The sequence below is a fragment of the Papio anubis genome, chromosome 4, assembly GCF_008728515.1.
Source record: "Papio anubis isolate 15944 chromosome 4, Panubis1.0, whole genome shotgun sequence".
Classification (NCBI taxonomy): domain Eukaryota; kingdom Metazoa; phylum Chordata; class Mammalia; order Primates; family Cercopithecidae; genus Papio; species Papio anubis.
The window spans coordinates 81,059,651-81,083,339 of record NC_044979.1 but is presented as its reverse complement, the minus strand read 5'-3'; the positions used below and the strand labels follow the sequence as shown (position 1 = coordinate 81,083,339).

Below are 23,689 nucleotides of genomic sequence, written 5' to 3'. Positions count from 1 at the left end.
TTATGCCATACTTCATGGGTTTGGGTAGAATAAATAGTCATTCTTCTTCTTTAAGGTAAATTGTTATTAAATCATATTATTAAAACTAAATACTTAGGTGTAATTCAGCTTTCATGTGCTAAAACAAAAAATTATGCATTTAGATATGATGAATCTTATTAGACTCTTATGGAATTTCTACAAAAGTAATAGGCAGGGGTAAAGATAGAAATTTTTGCCCTCATACAACTCCATATCAAAAACTTGTTACTTGAAAGACAAAGTAATACATAAATAGCTGCTGACAGTATAAATAGCAATATTTTAGAGCTTCCCCTGGTCCACAAAATTTTGACAAAATGTTAAAGTGCAATTCATTTTTCAAGCAAATATTCAACTATACACCCTTGCTTTGTATTATCTAAACTTCTAGGCAAAACAAATAAGGAGTCAAAATTTCAAATAAAAGTGAAGACTTGTTGGACTTAACAACATGACTACCACAGAGAAAGAAGTTGGAGACATTTTACCACCTAAATTTATTTGCAATTGATTACTTCCTTTCTTATGGCAATATGTATTTCTCTTTTAGCTTTTCATTTCATTAAAATATATGAACATGGCAAATAAACCCAGGGCTACCTAGCAAATAATATTCCACCAAAGCAAATGTAGGAGAATAAAGGATAAGCAAAGCATACGAACTTTCATTCTGGGTTTCTTTTAAGCCCTAAGATGTGACTAATTTTCTTGACTCAGATGTTAATAATATACAGCTTTCCTAATGTAAAAGCTTCTGCAGCATTCACTAAATTATAAAGCATGACATTATCTATCAATGTTTTCTTCTTAGGCTCTAATACTAGCAAACATCTTTCAGGAGAAAACGTAAACAGAAATTTACTACCCACTGTTCATGAATGGAAGTCTTCCAAAGTAAGAAAAACAACTGATGCAGCACAAATATTCAAGGGAATCAATTAAGTCTCCATATGTTTCAGCTTAAATATTATATTAAATTTAATTTTTCACTGGAAAATAGTAGTATACTAATAGTCATATAAGTATAATGAAAATACGAATCCATTTCACTGTTGTTTCATTCCTTAAAGTAAACTGCTGTGACATTCCAAAATTAGAAACCATATTTTACAAAATTTTGAAAATGTTAGCTGTTTATATTGGTATTCAACCACAGGTCAAACATAGTACAGCAAATACAAAGCAAGTTTTCTAACAATGTGCCTTCCTAATGCATTTCCACTCAGAGTCCAAAGACCCATTCTGTGGTAGAGAAGAAAACAAAACTAAAACCTTTTCCAATGGCTACTGGCACGTATGGCATGTACAAAATGTATGCTATATTTCAAACGAATCTGAAATATGCCCCCTTGCCTTTTCAATGTTCATTAACAACATTACTATATAACTTAACATTGAACATAATACTACATATTTATAGTATTATTGAGCCTTCTCAAAAGAATATATGTAAAAAGGTATATTTTAAAAAGGTGGGAAATCCTATTTCAAAAATTGCTTTCCTAACTTATTTGTTGGGGATAGGAGAAAATCCCAAACAAAAAATGCACTTAAAAAAACTTATTAAAGAGACTCATAAGACAACTATTTAAACTCTCTAGTGTTTCATTATTTTTACATTTAAATAAAATTTTGGGAATATATTTTTGAACTATGCAATAAAATCTTTAAAATTAAATGTTCTCTCTTAAATCTAGGCCTTAATAAAATGCCTGGAAAATAATTATTGCTACTATATAGTTTACAATTTTAGGTTAAAATGCTTGATTATTAAATAAAATATACACAAATATTGTATTTTAATAATCCTCATACAAATATGTACAATTTTTTTTTTTTTGAGTTGGAGTCTCGCCCTGTCGCCCAGGCTGGCATGCAATGGCGCAATTTCGGTTCACGGCAACCTCTGCCTCCCAGATTCAAGCGATTCTCCTTCCTCAGCCTCCCAAGTAGCTGGGATTACAGGCACTCGCCACCACGTCTGGTTAATTTTTTTGTATCTTTAGTAGAGACAGGGTTTCACCATGTTGGCCAGGCTGGTCTCGAACTCCTGACCTCATGATCCACCTGCCTCAACCCCCAAATTGCTGGGATTACAGGCGTGAGTCACCACACCCGGCAAAAAATATGTATAATTTTAAATATTCTGATATTTTTAAAAAGTTTAGTTTCTTTCTATAACCAAATGTCTTTTTGCAGTTTTTAATAGACTTTTGCAGAAGGCCTCTGTGGTAAGCTGAAGCAAATCATTTTAGTTAATGATAAAAGAATGTTTCTGATTACATGATCAAATTTAATTTACTCTAGGACTACAAAAATCATTTAAGTAGCATTGAAGAAAGATGGCTGGATGTCCATAATACAACAGACAGTTAATTTTCATCATCTGTTTTGAGAAAGAAAACTCCGATCAATCTACAGTTGACCAGAATGTCTTCATTCAAATGTATTCAGTATTTCTGCCAAATTAGTCAAAATGAGTCTGGCTATTTACTTACTCATTTTAATGAGCCACAAAATAAACTACAGATTACTACAATGTAAGTTTAGAATGTTAATATTAAAAAGACATAATTTTCAAATTGATTTGGGGGTATAATCTATTAAACAACCTTGTTAGAAATTTCATTCCTTTTACTCAGCTAAAATAAATATCAGAAATAAGATTTAGGATGTGAAATTAGTTTTTTCTTTTTTTAAAGGAACAGATTCTATAAGATATTACAATATATTAATATATTTCAAAATAAAACATCTGTAAAATTCTATTTAACTGGTTATTCTGTTAGCTAATATAATTTATTATGACTCAGGGTGGAATTTCCCTGCCATTCTCAAGTGTGTTAAATTAGCAAAGAGTGATCTGTTTGGGCTACTGGAGCACTATTTAATATGTTACAATAATAGAGAATACATTAAACAACTACATATTCCATAGAGAAAATTCACATAATTTAGTAGAGTTGTTTTTTCCTTAATTTAAGAGCAAGAAAATAACCACAGCAATATATTCTTAAGGTGTACTGGTTAAAATGTTGGTCCTTCATATTCCAATTATCTTTAAAGAAGCTAATTGTGTGACATGGGAAAGCTATCAAACGGAAGGGAAACAATCCCTTTTCTTATACACTCCTCCGCTTACCTTGGAAGATGACGAATCACATTCCTGACATATCCATCCATAACCTGTTTGTTTAGGAGACTTTTTCAAAGGAGGATCCAAACAGCCAAAATGGTAGCAGAGTCTGCATTCATCACACCTGCAGGGTAAACAGATTTATAGGTAGGTGTATCTAAATAATATAAAAACCACCTACTTCAAAGACAAAAAGACAAACTATTGTATATTTCAACTTCAACACTGTTAATTTTATCCTTGGCTCACAAGATCATTAAATTAATGATGATGATAAAGGCAAACTAAACCTGAAATAAATGTTTTAGCAAAAACAAAATACAACAGCAATAAAATCAACACACAAAACAAATATTTAGAACACTGACAGCAGAAACATTAAGAGCATATGAATGAATGTATATGTATAATCATGTGTTCAAAACAACCACAATAATTTCAATTGTGAACTTAAATAATTAATCATTTGCCCATTAAATCACTTTATTTAATAAGATACATATATAATTCAAGGATATGAATCCAATAAAATACATTTTGATTATTTAAAAAAATTTAAAACTCAGAAATTCTACTAGGCTACACTAGGTTGCAATCAATGCTATACGATTTGCACCTGATTTCTCTCTTTCTTCAAGTTAAAGTAGATTGTAAGTGAACTTTCTAACATTTATAGCATGCTAACACAATCTACAGCAAATAAAAATAACCTTTACATGTTAAATCACAGAACATTTAAATATACAAAGAGGTAAGACACTACCCCAATAATTTAGTTTTATTCCCTCAAATTTACCTGTCACTTTCTTCAGACCATTTGGTTTTACAAAGTACTTCCTAGTACATTTAAAAACTTACAAATGTTTTGATAGTGTCTTTGCCACCTATGATGTACAAAATCTAAGAAAACTATCATACCTATTCTTCGTTTCAGACAATCTCATCCTGCTGACAATGAAGAAAAATCTGTATTATTTCAGTGCTTTGTAAAAAGAATTTTGCATCAGTTGGAATAACAAGACCAAAATTTAACAACAAATAACAAAGAGTATACATCTTATAGAAAGGATTGCATTCCTCATTTCATAGTAGTTTAAAAAAAATTAAACAATAATACTTTCTCAACCAATCTGTCAGATTTTCTTTATTGTTTATCTTTCACTGATTTAAAACTTCAAATGTCAAGAAATTTACAATTAAGAAACAAACCAAGGGGAAGATTTATAGAACATATATTACTCGAATAAAGTTAAAAACTACTATTCAATAACCTTTTAGGAAAAAAGGGGGAAGAAGCTCTTCTTACATAAACAACACACAAAGAAAAACAATTGACTTTAAGAAACTATCATAACAAAAGGGAGTGTAAATCTACATTTTTAGTAGAAATTTCATATTATGCTACAAAAACCCAATCTTCCAAAAACTCATTTGGGGAATCAAGAGTTGCAGAAAAGTTAAGCAACTTAATTAAGTTACTCAGATATAAAGAAGTTTAAAATACAATTGAATGCCCTAAGTTTATGCATTTCTTCCTCTACAACTTTCTCCTTATGAAAAAAATAAGCTTACGTACTTTTCCAAAAACCTTGTAGACTCAAGATTTTGAAAAACGCTTACTATGATACTTCTAGCTACAGGAATAGATAAAATCAAATAGCACCAATAGGACCAAGAGTACTTTACTTACTATGACAATATCACATATCTAAAAATATATTTAAAAGCAGTTAAAATGTTCAAATACCTGTTGTTCTGGCATTAAGAAATAATAACAAAAAATATAAACTAACTTCAAATGTGACATAAAGAGACTAACTGGCAAGCCCACATAATTTTATGCTCTTTCTCAATACAACATATTTACCTTTCATTAGACAAAATTTCGATTAAACCTATGGATATAGAAACCTTCAAAGTATAAGTATTTCTGAGTTTATGAGAAGGTTGAGATTTCTAAATAACTGAGAGCATACTCCATACATAAAAATTAGAGTTTTAATGATCTTTGATGTGAAATTTAAAAATAATCACATTTCTTGTTTCATCAAATAAACATATTAAATATAATTTATATTTGTCATCTCAGGTCATCAATAAGAATAATATATCCTGCTACATGTCTAACAGTGTGTCAGCCTTTTGTCCTTGGAATGAGGACCAGTAGTCGATTGTTCTATTTGAATTCTTGTATTCAATTTTTATAGATTTTCAGGGTCCTCATTTGCCTGAAAACTATCAGCCACTGCTTCCTGATATTGTCAGTGTGTTTGCTTAAGCATAAATTCCCCAACAACAATTGTTATGGATTCAGAAACCAGACCACTAAAATTTATTGAGGCAATGTAAACTGACAGTAAAAACACACGAAAATGAGAATTTCTACTGAGTTAAGTAAATGGGCTCAATTTTGTTTGTTAACTATAGTCTTTTTTCCTTAACTTCAGGTTTTTGGGTAGTGCGCCATATAGTTCAGATTGCTAATAATCAAAGTTCTTGATGAAGTATTAACATTTTCCTAGTTTACATCAATTTACTACCTAATTACTGCATATTTATAACTCTGTGTCATAATAATTTTCAAATTATGATTTCTAGTGTATAACTTGAGGCAACTATCATGATTACTGTGTATCACAATTCATTATTTATCACCTTAATGTACATAAATAATTCTTGTTGATATAGCTATGAAATTCTAGCTAATAAACCAAGAACAAGTTTGCTACACTGATACAGTTCCAATCTGTTGATGATTTCAACTACTCGTACAATCAAGTTATCTTTCAGCTCAAGAACCAATGAAAAGACGAGGAGATTTTATATGCTAGTTTATCAGAAGATAACAAATATATGCCATTTAAAAATGACCTAATCCTTACTGATTGATTCCTTCATTAGCGATAGCTTTCAGAATTACTTAGTTGACATGTGGAACTCATGTATTTGTGATGCATTCCAAAGGAAAAGAATTTGCTTGTCAGAATTAGTGGTGATTGGGAAGTTCTCTAAAGTTCTAGCTCATTCAACAGTAAATAAAAGCTGCAGCTTCAAGACTAAGTAGCAAAAAGTAGTAGTTAGGACCCTTAGGAACTGCCAAAATCCAAAAAAGAGAGGGGGAAGAAAAGAATCCAATCTTAAAGTCAATAGTTTTGGTGATAAATAAATATACAAATATAAGATCTTTGTAAAGATGTCTCAAATTATTTCAATGTGAAAAAAATCTGGTTGTTTCTATCTTAGAATACTGAATCGAAAAAATCCATAGTTTTATGTGCTAATCACTGAAATATCCTGATGGACACAAGTGAACTCTAGCAGAACTTGCAAGAATTACTAAACCATAGACAAATATAAGAGACACCATTAAGAACTCAAGAAATCAAAGTACAATGTGGATGGCCAAAATAGTGGCTTATTAATTTTACGCACAAATACCACTTTGTAATCTTTATCAACTCCTGTCACTCAACAAACTCTGGCTATGTTGCAAATTTAGACCATTTAAAAAACTTGAAAATCAAAAACTCGTAAGGGTCTATAATCATCTGCTATCTAAAAGCTGCAATGGAGTTAAAGTAGTTATTGACCTATTTATGGTTTCTACCTTTATTTCTTACATAAACTTGGAAACACATGCAGCACATAATATAGGACATAATTTATCAAAATAAATAGTGAATAAAATGTTTTAAAAAACTTATGCAAAAGCAGTCATTGACCCACAAAAGTATAGGGATATAACACAATATACTTTATTAAATAACACAAATGTCTATGTAATAAAAACAGATTATTATACCAATAGCACATTATTAAATAGGAAGGCAATGTCTTAAAATATTAAAAAAGAATATAAAACTAACCTGTAAAGAAACACTAAGATTTTTTAATAAAATTAAAACTGGATGCATAAAGAAGTATCATTTAAGCCTCTAAAAACACTGTACACATTAACACTATAGAGCATAAAGGAATCCCAATTATAAGACAAAAGCAAACCTAGATTCTTACTAAATACAACTTCCTAGATATCAGATTAATAACAGATATAGATGTAAATAACAAAGTAGCTTAATATATGGTCTTTTACACATTAACAAAATACAGTGACCAAATAAACATAGTCTATATGTATGTAAAATACTTACTTAGTATATGATTAAGAATAGCACCCTAAACAAAGAAGAGGGGAAAAAAAAAGATTTACCTTCATATGTGCTATGATCCATATAACAAGCAATTGGTCAGGTGTTTACCTGACTACTGAGAATATGCAGACAAGTAAAAAGAAGCAGCTGATTTATTTCGTCGGATGCCTAAGAGGCCAAAAGTCAGTGTTCCAAAGGGTTTTTTTTTTAACATCTCTAATTTCTAATGGATAATTTCATTAGAGGAGTAAACTAAAACTACTTTTTAAAACCTAACTGAAACAATTAAGTGCACGTCCTATGCAAATAATTTATAGCCATTTGTAAGCTAAACTTTAGAAAGAAGCAAAATCCATTAACATAGACTTGAACAAGGGTGTACATTTTCATGATTAAATTTTGTATTTTAATTTTATTTTAATTAAATTATCATGCAAATTTCATGATAATCACATTATCTTTTATGCCAATGGAACATTCTACTTATAGCCCCTATAATTTTATATAAAACGAAATAAAAACTGGACTCTGAAAATATAGACTATTATGTCTGTCCACTTGAAAAAAAACTAAATATCCAGAGAACTGATGGGTTGGATTTTCCAACTTTTTCATTTCTGTGTAAAAATTCCACACAAGAATGTTCAAAAAAATTAGTCTTCAATACTGTCATTACTTAAATAAAAGCAGCTCAAACATCTACGCAAATCTATTAACATGTAGTGATGAGTTCTTTCATTGAATAGTGGCCAATTATTTCAATTAAACATCTTAACGGAGAAAATACAAATTGTGGTCAACAAGTTAAATCACTTTACAAATAATACAAGCTTGCACAAAATTCTACATTCTACCAATATTGAGTAACATTTAGTATTAATAAGTACAATATTTTATTCCTTGTAATTTACAACAATTTTAGTGCAATTACCTACATGAGCAGTTTCTATACAAAATAGTTTGAAAATGTTTTCTAATCGTTTCACAAATATAAGACTAATGTGGAGGACTTGAACCTATTTCATTAATACCACTACAGACTTCTGTATCAGCCAATAATGAATGAATGGGTAGTAAGAAAGACAAAAATATTCTTTACACATAAAAGTACACATAAAAATTAATTTTAAAAAATTAGAAAAGTATCCAAATCCAAATCTGTATTTAATAGTCACTTAAATAGTGAGATCAATTTAGATAGCTATATCTGCAGCAGCCTGATTACAAGATTAAATGTGAAACAAAAAAATGAAAGATGACACAAAACAATTCATATAAAAATGCACAATAAGGTCAAGCAACTCTTCGCAGCATGAGAGAAGAATTAGACATTTCCATACCTGAAACACGTCTGCTTTGTTCTTTAATAAACTGATTTCCATCTGCTCATGCCCTTGGAAATTTTTCAGCAGCACAACCTGCTGTGCTCAAGCTCCATGTAACTTTGTATTTTCCTGTTCATAATTAACTAATTATGCTCTAATCAATAGTGTAGATCCTGATTTTACAATGTAAATCAGATAAATGAGATAATTGCTGGGGGTCAATCTCATTTTATTTACAAAGCCCAGCATGTATATCCAATTTCATTACATCTTATGTACCTGAACAGCAGTGAATCTTGCCGGCAGGCCTACAGAAAGCCTTAGAGTGAGCACTATGGCAAAGAGGCTTCCACTTTTATAAAGAAATATTTGCAAAGCATGTCTACCTTAGAAATCACAATCCTTAATTTTATGTAAACTTACAAAGTGCTGATTCAGACAGGTAGAAAAAATGATTCTGCCTTCATATGTCACGAAACTCCAAGTTGAGTCTCTTAAACAAGTTTCAATTGTCATTTTTAAATTTTTTAAAAAATTTAATAATGTAAATATTCAGGCCTGCTGGAGAGTCCTTCTGAATTCCTTGAATAAATTCTGGTGAAATATTCATGAAATATTCCCATATTGAGAATCAAGTAAAATAGCGGTGAGTTTTATGAAATAATTAACTTTGTTTAAAAACAGTGGTTTTCATTAATAGGATGTAAATACAGGGAAATAGAGTGTAAATATTTTATTTATTGGTCAGCAGTCTGTTTTTAATATCATAAATATAAAATCAGATGAACACTCAAGCAACAATGAATGACAATGATCTACAAACAGTGCATAAATATAATTTCTAAAGTTAAGATGGATAAAGGCTAAGGCTAAATTTTGTTTTCATATTAAAACATAACTCTAATTTCAAGTCTTTTTATAACAAAGGGATGAGTGAATTGTGAACACAGGCTATGTTTATTGATTTCTTTCTGTATCTATAATAGTGCTGTTTCCATAGTCAGTGTAAAACAAACATTTAACTAAATTTTATAAAATAAAAAAAAATTGTGTATGTTGCAGACAAAATTACTAATTCTATTATCTAGATGAAATCTAAGGGCCCTTTTAAGGAGATTTAAAAAGCTCATTCCTTTATCAAACAATGTTGAGCACAACACAATGATTTTTTTAAAAAATACTACCTATGAATGGTTCTTAATGTGGTATTCCAGGCCAGTAGCAACAGCATCACCCGGGAACTTGTTAGAAATGCGAATTCTCTACTAAATCAGAAACTACAGGGTGAAGAGGGGAGGGAGTAAAGTGGGTAGAGGGAGGATGAGGAGAGGAATAGGGTAGTCACCTGTGTTTTTACAAATCCTTCCTGTGATTCTGATGCACAAAGTTTGAGAACCACTATCTACTATTATATCATTCTTCTTGTATTTCAGAGACGTTTCATCTCCTTCCTGATATTTTAATGTTTCTTCCTTTCCCTACTGTGTGATAAACAACCATCATTTACCTGATGTGCCATTTTTCTTGTGTACGTCTGTGAAATATGAATCATTTAGTACATATTTTCTTAAGTACACATCAATTTTCTCCTTATAGCAGTTGAACTGATTATGGACAGGGAATAATTTTACACTGTGGATATGAGAGCATTTAAGAGATTATTAGCACAAAGTATTCTAGTTACTTCAAAAGTTTTCTTACTTCAACTATACTTTTTGCAGGACCTATATCTTATGAATTTTGCAGTCTGTATGTATAACATGTGACAAAGAGTCTTAGGACTAGCACCAAATGTGGAATAGAATATCCACCATCACGGAAAATGCAAGATGGAGAATGATGATAATATAGTATTCTAATTGGAATCAAAGTGAAAAGGATTTTGATTAACAGTGATATCAAAACAAGGCCTAAGAGTTTCTCAAAAACAACTAAAATAAAGCAACTGTGAGTAATTTCTCACTAAATATTAAAAGAGGGCCATGGTCTAATGTATTAGTATATTCCACTTAGAAAATGGCAATCTGTCATTTTGCTTAAAGGCAGCCAGACTTCAGTAACAGTAATAATTACTAACATTTCCTTAAGCTAATATAGTGATAACTAGTCCTATCTTATTCTGTTAAACAGAAGTCTACTAATTTTGCTAAAGATTATGAATATTTTTCCTCTAATATGATGAGATCTTTCAATAAGTTAATAATCTGTTTATATGTAATTTCGTACACATTTTACTTTTATCAAACATCTCATCCAATCATAGGATTCCTCACTATAACCAGAGATTACTAGATTACAGCAGCTTTACAATTACAATTGCTTTTGATTATCTATAACATTACGTACTCTAGTCCTAAAGTGTAAACTATTTTCCATTGTCACTATACCCGAAAAGATGTCCAAAACCACATTTATTAATCAGAAAATTCCAAATTACATGTTGACAATTTACATGTATATGTGCAATTCAATTTCAGCAAAGAGTCTCTTCTAAATCAGTTCAAGATTGAGTGATGAAATATTCAACATATTTCTGCCGTTGACTTAAAACTGGATCATTAAAGCTTGAAGATCAAATTTTAATTCTGTATACCTCTGGAAAGATACAGATGTTGATGAAGATCTTTCTTTCAGCTGGTAGGTTGTATAGTCAATAATCTTTGTATTTCCCTCCTTATTTCCTAAGTTCATATTTAAGGTTGAGAAAAATAAAATCATACTGAACACAGAAAGTTTATATTAAAACAATAAGGACTGCATATATTTGGGTATTACTAAAAATATCTAGAGATCAACACAGATATATTTTTATTCATGAGCTTAAAATCTGAAGTTGTAAAAATGTCATGCTAATATGCTTTCACACTAGGACTAATAAGTCAAAAATAGAATGTCATATGCTTCATAAGTCTTTCACTTTTGCTGACTATTATAAATAGAAATAGCATTTAATATGAGTCTATAGTTGTTTTAAAATGCAGTACTTTATATGAATCTATGTATCAAGCTGAAGGAAACAGAATAGCAGACTAATGGAATGCATTGTCTTTCTTGTTTGTTACTTGTATTGAATAACAACAGGGAGTAGCATGCTGTATTTATTAAGTCCCATAGGCTTCAGTAACTCTTCAGTAAGTCCAAACACTGTGTATCATCATTTGCCAAAGAAGCAAGAGGGAAAGACATTACTTAATACGACAATTCTGACAAGACAAGTATCCAGTATTTTTCAACAATGCACATATCAAATATTTCTGATTAGTGCAAAAAAAAGCAAAAAGAAGAAAAATAGGAAAAAAAAATTCACACAGGCAAATCTACTGCCTTTTTAGTCCAAGTAACAAACCAATCAATTATATTCTATCCAAACCTGACAAGCAAAAGGCAACTTTTTGCAGTGACAAGCTTATAGAAAGGACAATATAGCTGTTCTTTACTTTATGTACTCTATCGAGAGTTTAATCCACATTTTTAAAATCACACTTATAAAAGAGGTTTCCGGGATTGCCTCCGAGGATGAGCTGTGGCAGAGTTGGGTCTCATGAAGGGTATCTACACAGTAAAGTGATAAGAAAAGAACATTAACATTTAAAGATCATAGCAGCTCTGCACTATGTCTTATGAAACATACTAACAAACCACAGTAGATTCAAATAACATATGATCTGGTCCAAAGAGATAGATACCCTAAACCTAAATGCCATGATCTTGTGTAGGTTCCTATTGGTTAAAATTGAACTATTTTATCATTTGAAACATTGAGTTGCCTCCTCTTGTATTATTATTATTACTTTTGGTTGTCAAAATAAAACTACCTTTCTAAAGCAAAAAAGAAAATAACACTAAAATGATGAAGGGCTTGTATTTATAAAAGGAAACATTTGATCAATAAATATTTTGAAAAATTTCAATTTGCTATTTTTTCATCAAATATGGCAATTTAACATTGCCCGAGAAAACATGCAACTGTGTTGAAAACAAGCACATCTAATCAGTATGTTACAGTGCTGGTTATACTCAAATACAGAGACTCACGGAGGAAATTTTTAAATGAGTCTTATCCTGTGCCCGAGCAGACTTTCTTTTAAAAAGACAGTATTAGAAATATCTTTGGTTACAATTATTTGTTACCTTTTTGTCTTTGTTTTCAGGGGAGAAATTTTAGTGATTAGAAGTAAAATTTTTTGACTGGGGTAAACATAAAGTGATCATTTCCTTCAAATATTTAGATCTGTGAAGATGAGGTAAAAATGCCAAGTAGTCACACATCACAGAAAAAGTTCATTTTTTTATATTAACAATTAGAGATGTGTTTAATGCTTCTAGGTTCCATTGAGAAAAAGAAAGTGAAAAGTGGCACACAGACAAATAAAGCGTTACTGAGGAGAGCTATCATGCCAAACTGAATAATCTCCAAAGAAAGTAAAAACAAAATTGTAAACATCCCCCCCCAAAAGAATACAATGTTAAACATAGTTTTCAAAGACATGTTGTATTTATCAACATATAAGAAATAATAGAGTAGAATTCGCTTGTTAAATAGTAAGGTCACACATCCTAACTTTTTTCAGTGCTTCAGTCTCTAAGCGAAGAGCTTTTGAGCACATTCTGAATCTGATATTCTGAGAACTGCTTTGTTTGTAGTTTACTACTGGAAAAGTATAATGCAAGAGGAAGCAACCATATCATTTATAATAGAAATACAATTAACTCTTAATTACATGTACAAATAATGGAGATGAGAAGACAACTGAAAATACATACTTGTATTTGACTTTGAAATGCATCCAAATATAGACACAGTAGATATGGAAATCTGCTTTAACTCCCAATTAAATTCAAGTTGATAAGTCAAGCTTGATAAAAACTAAAGAGCTATTGCTAATGTCCCCACATCCTAAATTTCACTAGAATAAGCTAGAATAAGCAATGTGACTTGTCTTGGCTCCTATCTTCCCAGGACAAAAAACTGTGCAGTATTTTAAATCAAAGATCAAGTTTGGGCTTTGTATTTATTTCATATGCAGCTAGTAAGCAAATTAATGTAGAAAAAATTGTTTTCAAAGCACTTCACTGATGCACATACCAGTAACTATCAATATATTCTGTATCTCATATAGTTACATATTGCCTGTCAAGAGGAAGTATCTACTTTTTTTGTTGCAACAAAGTCAAATATGCTAAAGCAGTGTAGTGGGGTGAGGCGGTATGCCTAATGATTAGTGCATGAACTGTATGGTTAAGACTGCCTAGACTCAAATTATAATTCCACCATTTTCCAATTGTATAATATTGGGCAAGTAATTCTCATTTTCCTCACCCATAATATAGTAAAGAAATCAATATCTATCTCATGCAGTTGTTATGAGGATTAAATGAGATCAAATGTGGAAGGCACCAGCACACTGACTGGCATATAAGCCCTCAATAAATCTTGGCAACTAATGTGAAGGCCAGTAGATTTTATCATACGCTATGGTAGTATTTTTCTGGAAGGGAAGAAATTATATTCTAATACATAACTTAATCTACATAATATCATTTAAATATATAATTGGAACAATTTCTATTTCACATTGCTATGTACCCCAGTTACCTGACTTCTAAAATGGAGGTATGTATACCTCATAGAACTGTTGTAAGAACTGAATGTGATAGTAGAGTCAAAGATCAGAAAACAGTCTGGGATACAGTAAGCATCTAACATTATCATTACTATAATTCCCATTTAAAATAACATTTTAAAATAACTTTAAAATAACATTTCACTGGGGAGATCAATCAAATTTCAAAATTTGTGTCCAGTCCTATTTTCAAATTCATTTCACCTCGTTTCATTATTATGTTTATTTTAAGTGTCTATTTCTTATGTCCAAAGAAATATAAAATCAATACAAATAAACACCTTGCTATAGGAGTAACAGATGAAACAGAATGCTTAATTTAAAAATGAAAGAAAAATCAAAAACAATATAGTTGGCTTTTCAACTAGAAGTTGGATTATACTTGTTTTGTATGACTCTAAGGGTTGAAATTTTTAGTAAAAACGTATCAGCTCACTTAGAGAAATCATTGACAGTTCCCGCCAAGAGGGAGGAAGGGGCTCACAGCTCTATCCCTGACAAAGCTCGTTCCCTGCTGCTTAGTAGTGATGCTAGGCAGATAAATCAAGTGTCAGATGAATGGTGAGATTACAGACTTTGGGATCTTTTTTGAAACTGTATATTTGTTTTGGAATCTCTCAGTTATAAAAGTTACATAACTTGAGAAAAAATGAAGTTAATGTCTTCATTTTAAAGATAAGACAATGACCTTAGAGGTAACTTGATTCAAGGTCATGCATTTAGTCAATAGAGGAATTGTGGTAAGAGTCTCAGTCTTTCCAAATGATTAAGTATATAATATATAATCCTTCTCTTGTATAATTTAACAATATTAACACACTGCAATGGAAGATAAAACTGCAAAAACAAATCTTACAGAAACATAAATGTGTAAAATGAGAAATATTTCACTGCTGTAGGTGCTTGAAATTATATCATTTATTACTCTAAAATTGTGTACCCCAGAAATACCACACTTCACTATGTAATATATACCACGTTCAGGCTTCTGTTTTCTTTAAATACAAATTACTTGACTATACTGCATCTATTAAAAATGTTTTAAAAATTTAAAAATCCAAATATTTATAACATAAACAAAAAGTATGTATGAATAATACAAAGACACTTAAAGGTCTGAGGTTAAAATACAGATTTTAAAGTCAAAGAAAGTGATAAAATAAATACTAAATGTGTTAGACAGGTTAGCCATTCCATGTGTCTAACAAAATCAGCAAATCAATTTAATTATAGAAAAAATATACCAAGTGAACACTTTTAATTTAAATTTCACCAGAATACCACCTTAATAAGAAAAGTCCAGTGGCAGCTGGGCTACCCTCATTATCCAAATATGAATATTTTGAAAATTAAACCTCTCTTCCCCAATTTTTACTAAAAGCATTTTTAGTAAAAAAATTTTGAAAAATTTTACTTAGTAAAATATTATTTAGTTATAAACAATATTTATATTATTTTAATAATATAAATATTTAAATAATTAAAATATTATTTAGTTATAAATTTTCAAAAAATTGAAAATTTTTCAATTATTTGAAAAATTTATTTAGTAAAGGCATTTTGAAAATAACGTTTAAAAATTATAGCACAAAATTTATTAAATTTTCTAATTCTTTCCTTAGAATCTAATCTCTTGATGGCATACAATGAAGCATCATTTTAAGTCTAAAGACATTTATCTTAAGTCACTGATCACTGCTTTTTATAAAACTAGGTCTAAGGCAAAAAGGAAACATTCTTAGTGGCAAGGATGGCCAAGTAACTTTTATGAACAAAATACAAAGCATTTAATTTTAAATCTTACACTGTTCCATGTGTAAGGCCTCTGTTACCCTAAATTGTTCAGTAAATGTCCAAGACAGCCTTGGAAGAACAGTATTTAGAGAATGAAGTAAAGAATAGCAGGGTACAGTGAGGAATAAAGAAGGAAGAGAACACATGCCCTGCTCTGGATATTAGTGAGGACAGTGGTGCACTTTCCACGATGACTGGCCATTTTATCAGGCGAGGAAATGAGCCAGAAGGTTGGGGGAAGTGAGACATAGGAGAGCTGCAGAACCCAATTATATACTAGCAATAAAAATGAGGAGAGGCAAGGCAGACAGAGTGGGATCCAAGGGAGAGATAATCAGAAGTGAGGAACAGAGAATGAAGCCAAGAGAAAACAGCAAAGAAGCTAAGGTGAATAGAATAACATGGCAGAAAGTAGAGGCTAGACACTGAGAAAGGTCTCAAGGAAGTCATAGGAATGGGAAAGGAAGAGAATGGATCAAGAAATGTTTTAACAAAAAACTGTTTCCAAAATATTTTGATATTTTCAGCTTTCAAATTATATCCATGGCTAAACGTTTTTAAATGTTTTGAACAGAATCATTAAAAATATGTGAATAGAAGTAAATACATTGAAATACTATAAGATTATAGGTGATTTCAACTTACTTTTAATATTTTTGTATATACATTTTTATAATGATCAAAAGCTTTTAAAAGAAAAATATTAATTTTTCTACTTACAGTCCTTTAACTTTTTAAAAAAGACTTTTTTTAAAGGAATATGTTAGATTTACAGAAAAATCAGGTAATACATAGATTCAAATACACTCCCTTCCTACCTACACACACACACACACACACACACAAACACAGACATACACACCCCTTCCTTTAAATTTAAGTGTTAAACTCTTCATTTTCCCACCATGGGCCATTTGACAGCTCAGAGTTAGACAAAGATGAAGGAGAAGATAGAATAGAAGAAGGGACAAACAAGATTTGGGAGTGTGTGCACTTTATTGATTCTTATGCAGTACAATGATGTTAAACAAAATGCTGAGTTAGATAAATGGGTATCAACAATGAACTTTGAGAATCTGAAGGGAAGGTAAACTTTCAGATGAGGATTGAACTAGCCTGAACTGTACCTCTAGCATTAACTGTGGTAAGGGAAAGTACTCAAACAATAGCTGCATAACAACATGGTGGGGATATACTGATGAAGTTCAAAAGTTAGGTAAATTTTTGAATAGCTCAATATCTCAAATTCCTCCTACCCTTGAATCCTAATTCACCAAGAAATTAAATTGTGATTTCAAATAATAAAGGCGTACTACGTACTACTATGCCCAATGGTAATCACTAGTCATAATTTAGAAAACTGAGGAGATTCTGGTATCAGTACGTATGATAGATTAGTCACCTTAAATCTATCAACATTAGCTTTTATTTATAAAATATTATCTATTTTAGATGTCATAATAATTCTAAATTGTGGCAATATGAATAAAATACATTTAAAAGTTCTAGTCCTGGCCAGCCACGGCGGCTCATGCCTGTAATCCCAGCGCTTCAGGAGGCTGAGGCGGGTGGATCACCTGAGGTCGGGAGTTCAAGACCAGCCTGACTAACATGGTGAAATCCTGTCTCTACTACAAATACAAAATTAGCCGGGCATGGTGGTGCATGCCTGTAGTCTCAGCTACTCGGGAGGCTGAGGCATGAGAATCACTTGAACCCGGGAGGCGGAGGTTGCAGTGAGCTGAGATCGTGCCACTGCATTCCAGCCCAGGCAACAAGAGCGAAACTCTATCTAAAAAAAGAAAAGTTCTAGTCTACTATCTCTACTATCGCTAGGGCAAGATACTATCAATGAAGTAAATAGGTACTAAGATTAAATCTACTGAATTGACTGAAATCATTTGAAGATGAGGTTGATTTTTTTTTTTTCAGTATATAGTGATAAGTCAAAATTCCAGAAAATCTTTTGATGAAAACACCAACAGAAATTGGTAAACTCAAGAAACAACTTTACTTCCTATGTAGTTCCTTACTAATCACCATGACTGTCCTGTGGGAAGACTATCTTGAGTTCTTTTTAAATGGCTGTAAAAACCCGATATATCCAAACAATTCTTAAAGGTCCACTTTTCAAATCTGCTTTATCTTTTTCTTTTCAAATCTGCTTTATAATTGGCAACAATCAAATAGAGCTTTTAATAAAGTTTTAAAAGGCTGCTGGGTTCTGTCCCAGGCTAAAGTAACATACGATAGGAAATACCTGTAAATGAACTGGAAAATGGTATCCAGTTCCCTTTCTCCTATAAGTGGAACTGTCAGGTCAGTATTAGCATTCAAAAACTTTAGGATAAGAATATCCTAAAGTGAAAACATATTTGATGGTAGTTACTGATGAGGAGTAATTATGCAGGATGATCTTCTTTACAAAATACATGGATGGCCCTAACTGGTTTTAATCCCAGTTGAAGTTTACATGCAAATATCCATGCATGCATATACTCAGACACTGAAAAAGAATAAAAGAAACAAAATGAACTTCCCAAGACTGAGAAAACCATGTGATTAAGGAAGACCTCTTTATTCCTTATTTAAAATAAATCTTTAAAAGTTAGCATTCTGACAAAGATATAAATCACAGCACCTTGAAATAGAATTACAAGTTATGAATTCAGAGTATAGCCCCAAAGCTGACCTTCTATATACAGGTAGAGATATATCCCCTGACTAGAGAACAACTAGAAAAAGATGAGTCTCCAATTTCAAAGGTGATGAGAGCAGGGTAAAAAAAAAAAAAAAAAAAATCCACAGAATCAAGGTGAGGTTTTATCTCATACTCTAGTTGAGTTGTCCATGATGATGCTTGATACTTACATTATGTAGCGATTATCATTTTGTAGGTGATTATAGGAGCTTCTCATTTGAAACACAGAAAATAGAAAATTATTTGACTTTTTTTTTTGCACTTCTCCCAATTTAGTAGATAACAAATACGATTTAAAATCCACCGAAAAAACATTTATTCTCTACATTCAATGGATGCCTGAGAGTATTAGGAATTAATTCTCCCAGGAAACCCAGGTTGAGAAAACCTGATCTTATTTCCATCTACTTCTAGGGATATAGGATTAAAAGAAATGCCCTTGACTCAAGAAAATTGGTAAATAGTTCAGCAAAAAGCTCACAGAGGAAATTGAGTTAACTACAGAATCATATCCTCAGAACAAATTATCTTTTGAGAAGCAGCACAGGCCTCATGCTTAAAAGTACAGATTCTGGAGAAGTAGTTCCTGGACTAAAATCCTAGCTCTGTCAGTATCAGCCTGAGACTTTGAGAAAATGACTTAATCTCCACGTGCCTCGGTTTTCTCATTTATAAATGTAAATAAAAACAGTAACCACCTCATAGAGTTTAAGGATTAAATAAGTGTATAAAGTAATTAAAATAATGCTTGGCATATGGTTGTGGTAAGTGCTTACTTTCCTTCACTATGAGTTCAACTACAACCATTCTTACTATCACTACAATTTGTTCTAGTTTACTACTGCTGCTATTACTATAAAGCTGAAAATAGTGATTACTGGCAGTTGACTTGTGTTCCCTCAGGCTCAGTAAAGTTTCTGAAGTTTCTTTGAAAAGCCTCTGGCTAGAATGGAAAAACAGTAACAACAACAACTGGAAATAACACTCCTTCTATCCTAGCAAGAAAAAACAAAATAAACTACAAAATTGTAACTTTTCAAGCCATCAGAGAGCTGATGTCAGAGGGCAACCAAGTGGCCTGAAATCCAAGAAAGATAGGCCCCATAAAAGAGGGATGGGATCCAAGCTCTGATCACCTGTGGCAGAGCATGAGAGGAAGAGCTGCTCAACACTATGCGAGTAAGAATTCAGTTATGAATTTTAAAGGTTTGCTAAAGATGAAATGTTGGCTAATAGAGTACAGAAGCCTTGGGAGCCTACAGCTCCAGGGACGGTTACCTTCATTCACAAACTTTTTTCCAGGAACCTTGTGGTAGGCTGAATAACAATACCAAAGAGTCCATGTTCTAATGCCCTGAACCTGTGAATATGTTACCTTGTATGGTAAAAGGGATTTTGCAAATATGATTAAGAATTTTGAGATGAGGGGCCTGATATAATCACAGGAGAGAGTTCTTATAAGAGAGAAGTAGGAGAAGTCAAAATCAGAGAGATAAATAGATGTGACTATAGCTGCAAGAGGTTGGCGTCACAAACCAAGGAGTGTAGAACAACTTTAATGCTAGAAAAGGCAAGAAAATGGGTTCTACCCCCAAACACTCTAGAAGAAACCAGCCTTGCTGAACACCTTGACCAAATGAAACTGGTTTTGGACTTATGTCTTCCAAAATTATGAAAAAAATGTGTGCTGTTTTAAGCTACCAAATTTGTAGTAACTTGTTCTAACAGCCATAGAAAACTAACAGACACCTCCACCAGGTACTCAAGAAAAAGATTCAGACAAGTTGGGCCATTAGAAAGACCATTCACTAGTTGGTGGTGTAGACCTGGAGAAGGGGAGCAGCCACCACAGTGGGAAAGACCCAAAGTCTCACCCAGACCCTTCTCCTTTAAGGAATAAAAGCCATAATGTCATTAAAAGAAAGGCTGTAAACCCTGTTGCCACACAGGGAACAAAGCAGTTTCACTGTGAAGAGAAAAAAATATAAGAGGAAAAAAAATCCTCTACTCCTACAGGAGTGACAGGAAACACTTCTGGGCCCAGTATACTACCTTGTATCTTTTAAAGGTCTCCTACCCCCGAGAGTCAGAAAGAAACTCCCTCACAAGATTTGCCAAAGACACAAACCAGAATAAGGCTGCCATAGGAAAAAGGGCCAGGAACAATGAAAAAGGCCTACATTCAAAAACCAAACCTGTGGTTCGTTGGAGGCTGAAGGCTGAGTTTGAATGAGGAAAATTAAGAATTCCTTTGGCTAATACCACCAGACCAGCAAGCACTGAATAACACGTGACAGCAGTCTACTACTAAGTAAGAGGAAAGACAGTGGAATGGGGCTTCTTCAGTAGCACAGGCATATAGAGAAAGGTGAAATTTAACAGGGGAGTACAAATGACAAAAAGCACTCTGGCATTACAACCTCAACCAGAAACACAGGAAATAGTAAAGAAATCTGAAGCCTTGTGGTACACTGAGATAAGCAGAGCAACAAGAAAACATAAGCCCGGCTCAGCTCCAGATTAAACTGACTCAACTCTGCCACACTAACAGCCTTGAAAAAGAACAGATGTGCCCTTTCAGGCATAAGTATTCTACTGTTCAACTCATGATGTCCAACATTCAATCAAAAGTTATGAGGCACGCCGGGCACGGTGGCTCACGCCTGTAATCTCAGCACTTTAGGAGGCAGAGGTGTGTGGATCACCTGAGGTCAGGAGTTCGAGACCAGCCTGGCTAACATGGTGAAACCCCGTCTCTACTAAAAATGCAAAAATTAGCTGGGCGTGGTGGCGCACACCTGTAATTCCAGCTACTTGGGAGGCTGAGGCAGGAGAATCACTTGAACCCAGGAGGAAGAGTTTGCAGTGAGCCGAGATAGCGCATCACTGCACTCCAGTCTGGGCAACAAAGACTCCATCTCAAAAAAAAAAAAGTTTTGAGGCACATAAAATGAAAAAAAAAAATCCACTGTCAAGAAACAAAGCAATCAGCAGAACAAACTCTGGGATGATGGAGATATTAGAGTTGCAATTAAACTAGAAATCATTAACAGAAATATACATGGAAAATCCTCAAAATATTTGGAAATAAAATACACTTCTAAATAACCCATGAGTTAAAGAGAAAGTCCTAATGGAAATTAGAAGTTTAGAATCTAAAATCTGAAAGCCAGTTTTGCTTGGCAGGGCTGTATCACACTTTCTGACTGTAGTGAAAACAGATCTGTCTCAGGAGATAACAGATACAGTGCTATTTCAGAGCAATCTAGAACGTTGCTATGCCAATCTGGTTCAAGGGTCACTATTGGGGGTAAAAAACACTCTTTAATGGTTTGTTATTTTACATATAGAGCTTTTAATAATTCTGAGTTTATCAGCACCTGGCTTCAACATTTTATAATACCATTTTGGCCAAGACAATTGTATCGCCTCCCTAAAAGCTCTAAGAGTCAATGATCAGGTTCAGCTAGTAAAGAATGGAGCTCTTGGTATCATGACATCTTCACATTACAACAAAAAGAGACTTCAAAAAGGCAATTCACTAGGTTTAGATGAGTGATATGTGGGCATATGCAAAAAAGGCATATGCCCTTAAACTCTTAAACTTCTTAAACTTAAACTCTGAGGTACCATTCCTAAATTGTTCACCTACTGATTGGAATCTTCAAGAGTGAGATCCAGGCCTGTTTTTGCTTGTTTTTCTGTAATTCCTTCTACAGGTGACATTTTTGTATCTCTAGCCAAGCTGAGAACCTTATCTTAGGACTTTAGCTTAAAGGCCTTTATTTATAAAGCGGTGATTGTTATAGTATAGTCTCCAGACCAGTAGCAACTGTATCACTTGGGAACCTGTTAGAAATACAAATTCTTGGTCACCACTTCAGAGTTTTAAAACAGAAACCCATCTAACAAGCCTTTCAGGTGATTCAAATGCACCCTAATGTTTAAGGACCACTGTCTTAAAACAGAGCAAATTCAGCTGGGATGAAGGTAACCACAAAGAAAAATAGAAACAAATACAAAACAGATAAACGGGGTGAAAGACAAATTACAAATATTCCACAACTTTAAAGTGAATCAGCTGACATACAACTAAGCACAGATAAGTATTATTTATATACAGAGATATTTCAGTCAGCAAAACAAAGCTTAAAAATGGCAGAGTATTAAAATCTCATCTTGAGGCTCTGCTACATGGCAATTAAATTTCTCTGGAGTCAGCCTGTGACTCAACTAAACCAAGGGCACCTACGTAATTCTTTCAGGTGTTCCATTCTTATAGAGCATGATTTCCTGCTGTACCTTCAATATCCACTGAAAGACACAGTCATTTACTTAAAGCAAAGGTCAGAAAATTAGAATTGAATACTTAAGGGGTAAAGAATAAATGTGTAACAGTTACCAAATTTATTTCCAGAGTTCTATTCCTCTTTATATTCACTTTTATTTTATTTTCGAGAAAGAGTCTCACTCCATCACCCAGGCTGCAGTGCAGTGGCATGATCTCAGTTCACGGCAACCTCTGCCTCCTGAGTTCAAGCGATTCTTCCACCTCAGCCTCCAGAGTAGCTGGAACTACAGGCACGCACCACCACACTCAGCTAATTCTTGTATTTTTAGTAGAGACGGGTTTCACCATTTTGCCCAGGGCTGGTCTTGAACTACTGGGCTCAACTGATCTGCCCACCTTGGCCTCCTAAAGTGCTGGGGTTACAGGCGTGAGCAACCACAAGCAGCTCCTCTTTGTATTTATAATCCCATAACTTTAAATGCTTTCTGAAAATGTCTAATTCAATAGACCTTTAAAAACAAAACAAAACAAAAAAAAAACCTTCGTAACCCTCTATTCACCTAGTGTATTTGTCTCCAAAAAATACATATAGCCAACTCAACTTTTTTCTGTTTCTACTCACCATTCTCTCCAATTATTCAGCTTG

General features: G+C 32.6%; 1 protein-coding gene across 11 annotated transcripts in view; it reads right to left on the bottom strand.

Moving 5' to 3' along the window:
* PHF14 (PHD finger protein 14) overlaps positions 1-23,689 on the bottom strand; it is a 214,539-nt gene that overhangs the window by 70,466 nt on the left and 120,384 nt on the right. For 5 of the 11 annotated variants that reach the window (XR_001900959.3, XM_021935988.2, XM_009203331.4 and 2 more), the window contains exons 17-18: positions 4,076-4,105; positions 3,164-3,281 (exon numbers count right to left, since the gene is read on the bottom strand). Coding sequence is in view for 8 of the 11 variants with exons in the window: in XM_021935988.2 (XP_021791680.1) it covers positions 3,164-3,281; positions 4,076-4,105 (148 nt within the window). In the remaining 3 variants the exon portion in view is untranslated. Of the gene's footprint in view, positions 1-3,163; positions 3,282-4,075; positions 4,106-5,092; positions 7,334-9,351; positions 12,186-23,689 lie in introns of those variants that run through there. The other 6 variants (XM_021935989.2, XM_017956921.3, XR_001900961.3 and 3 more) reach the window with 3 other exon arrangements.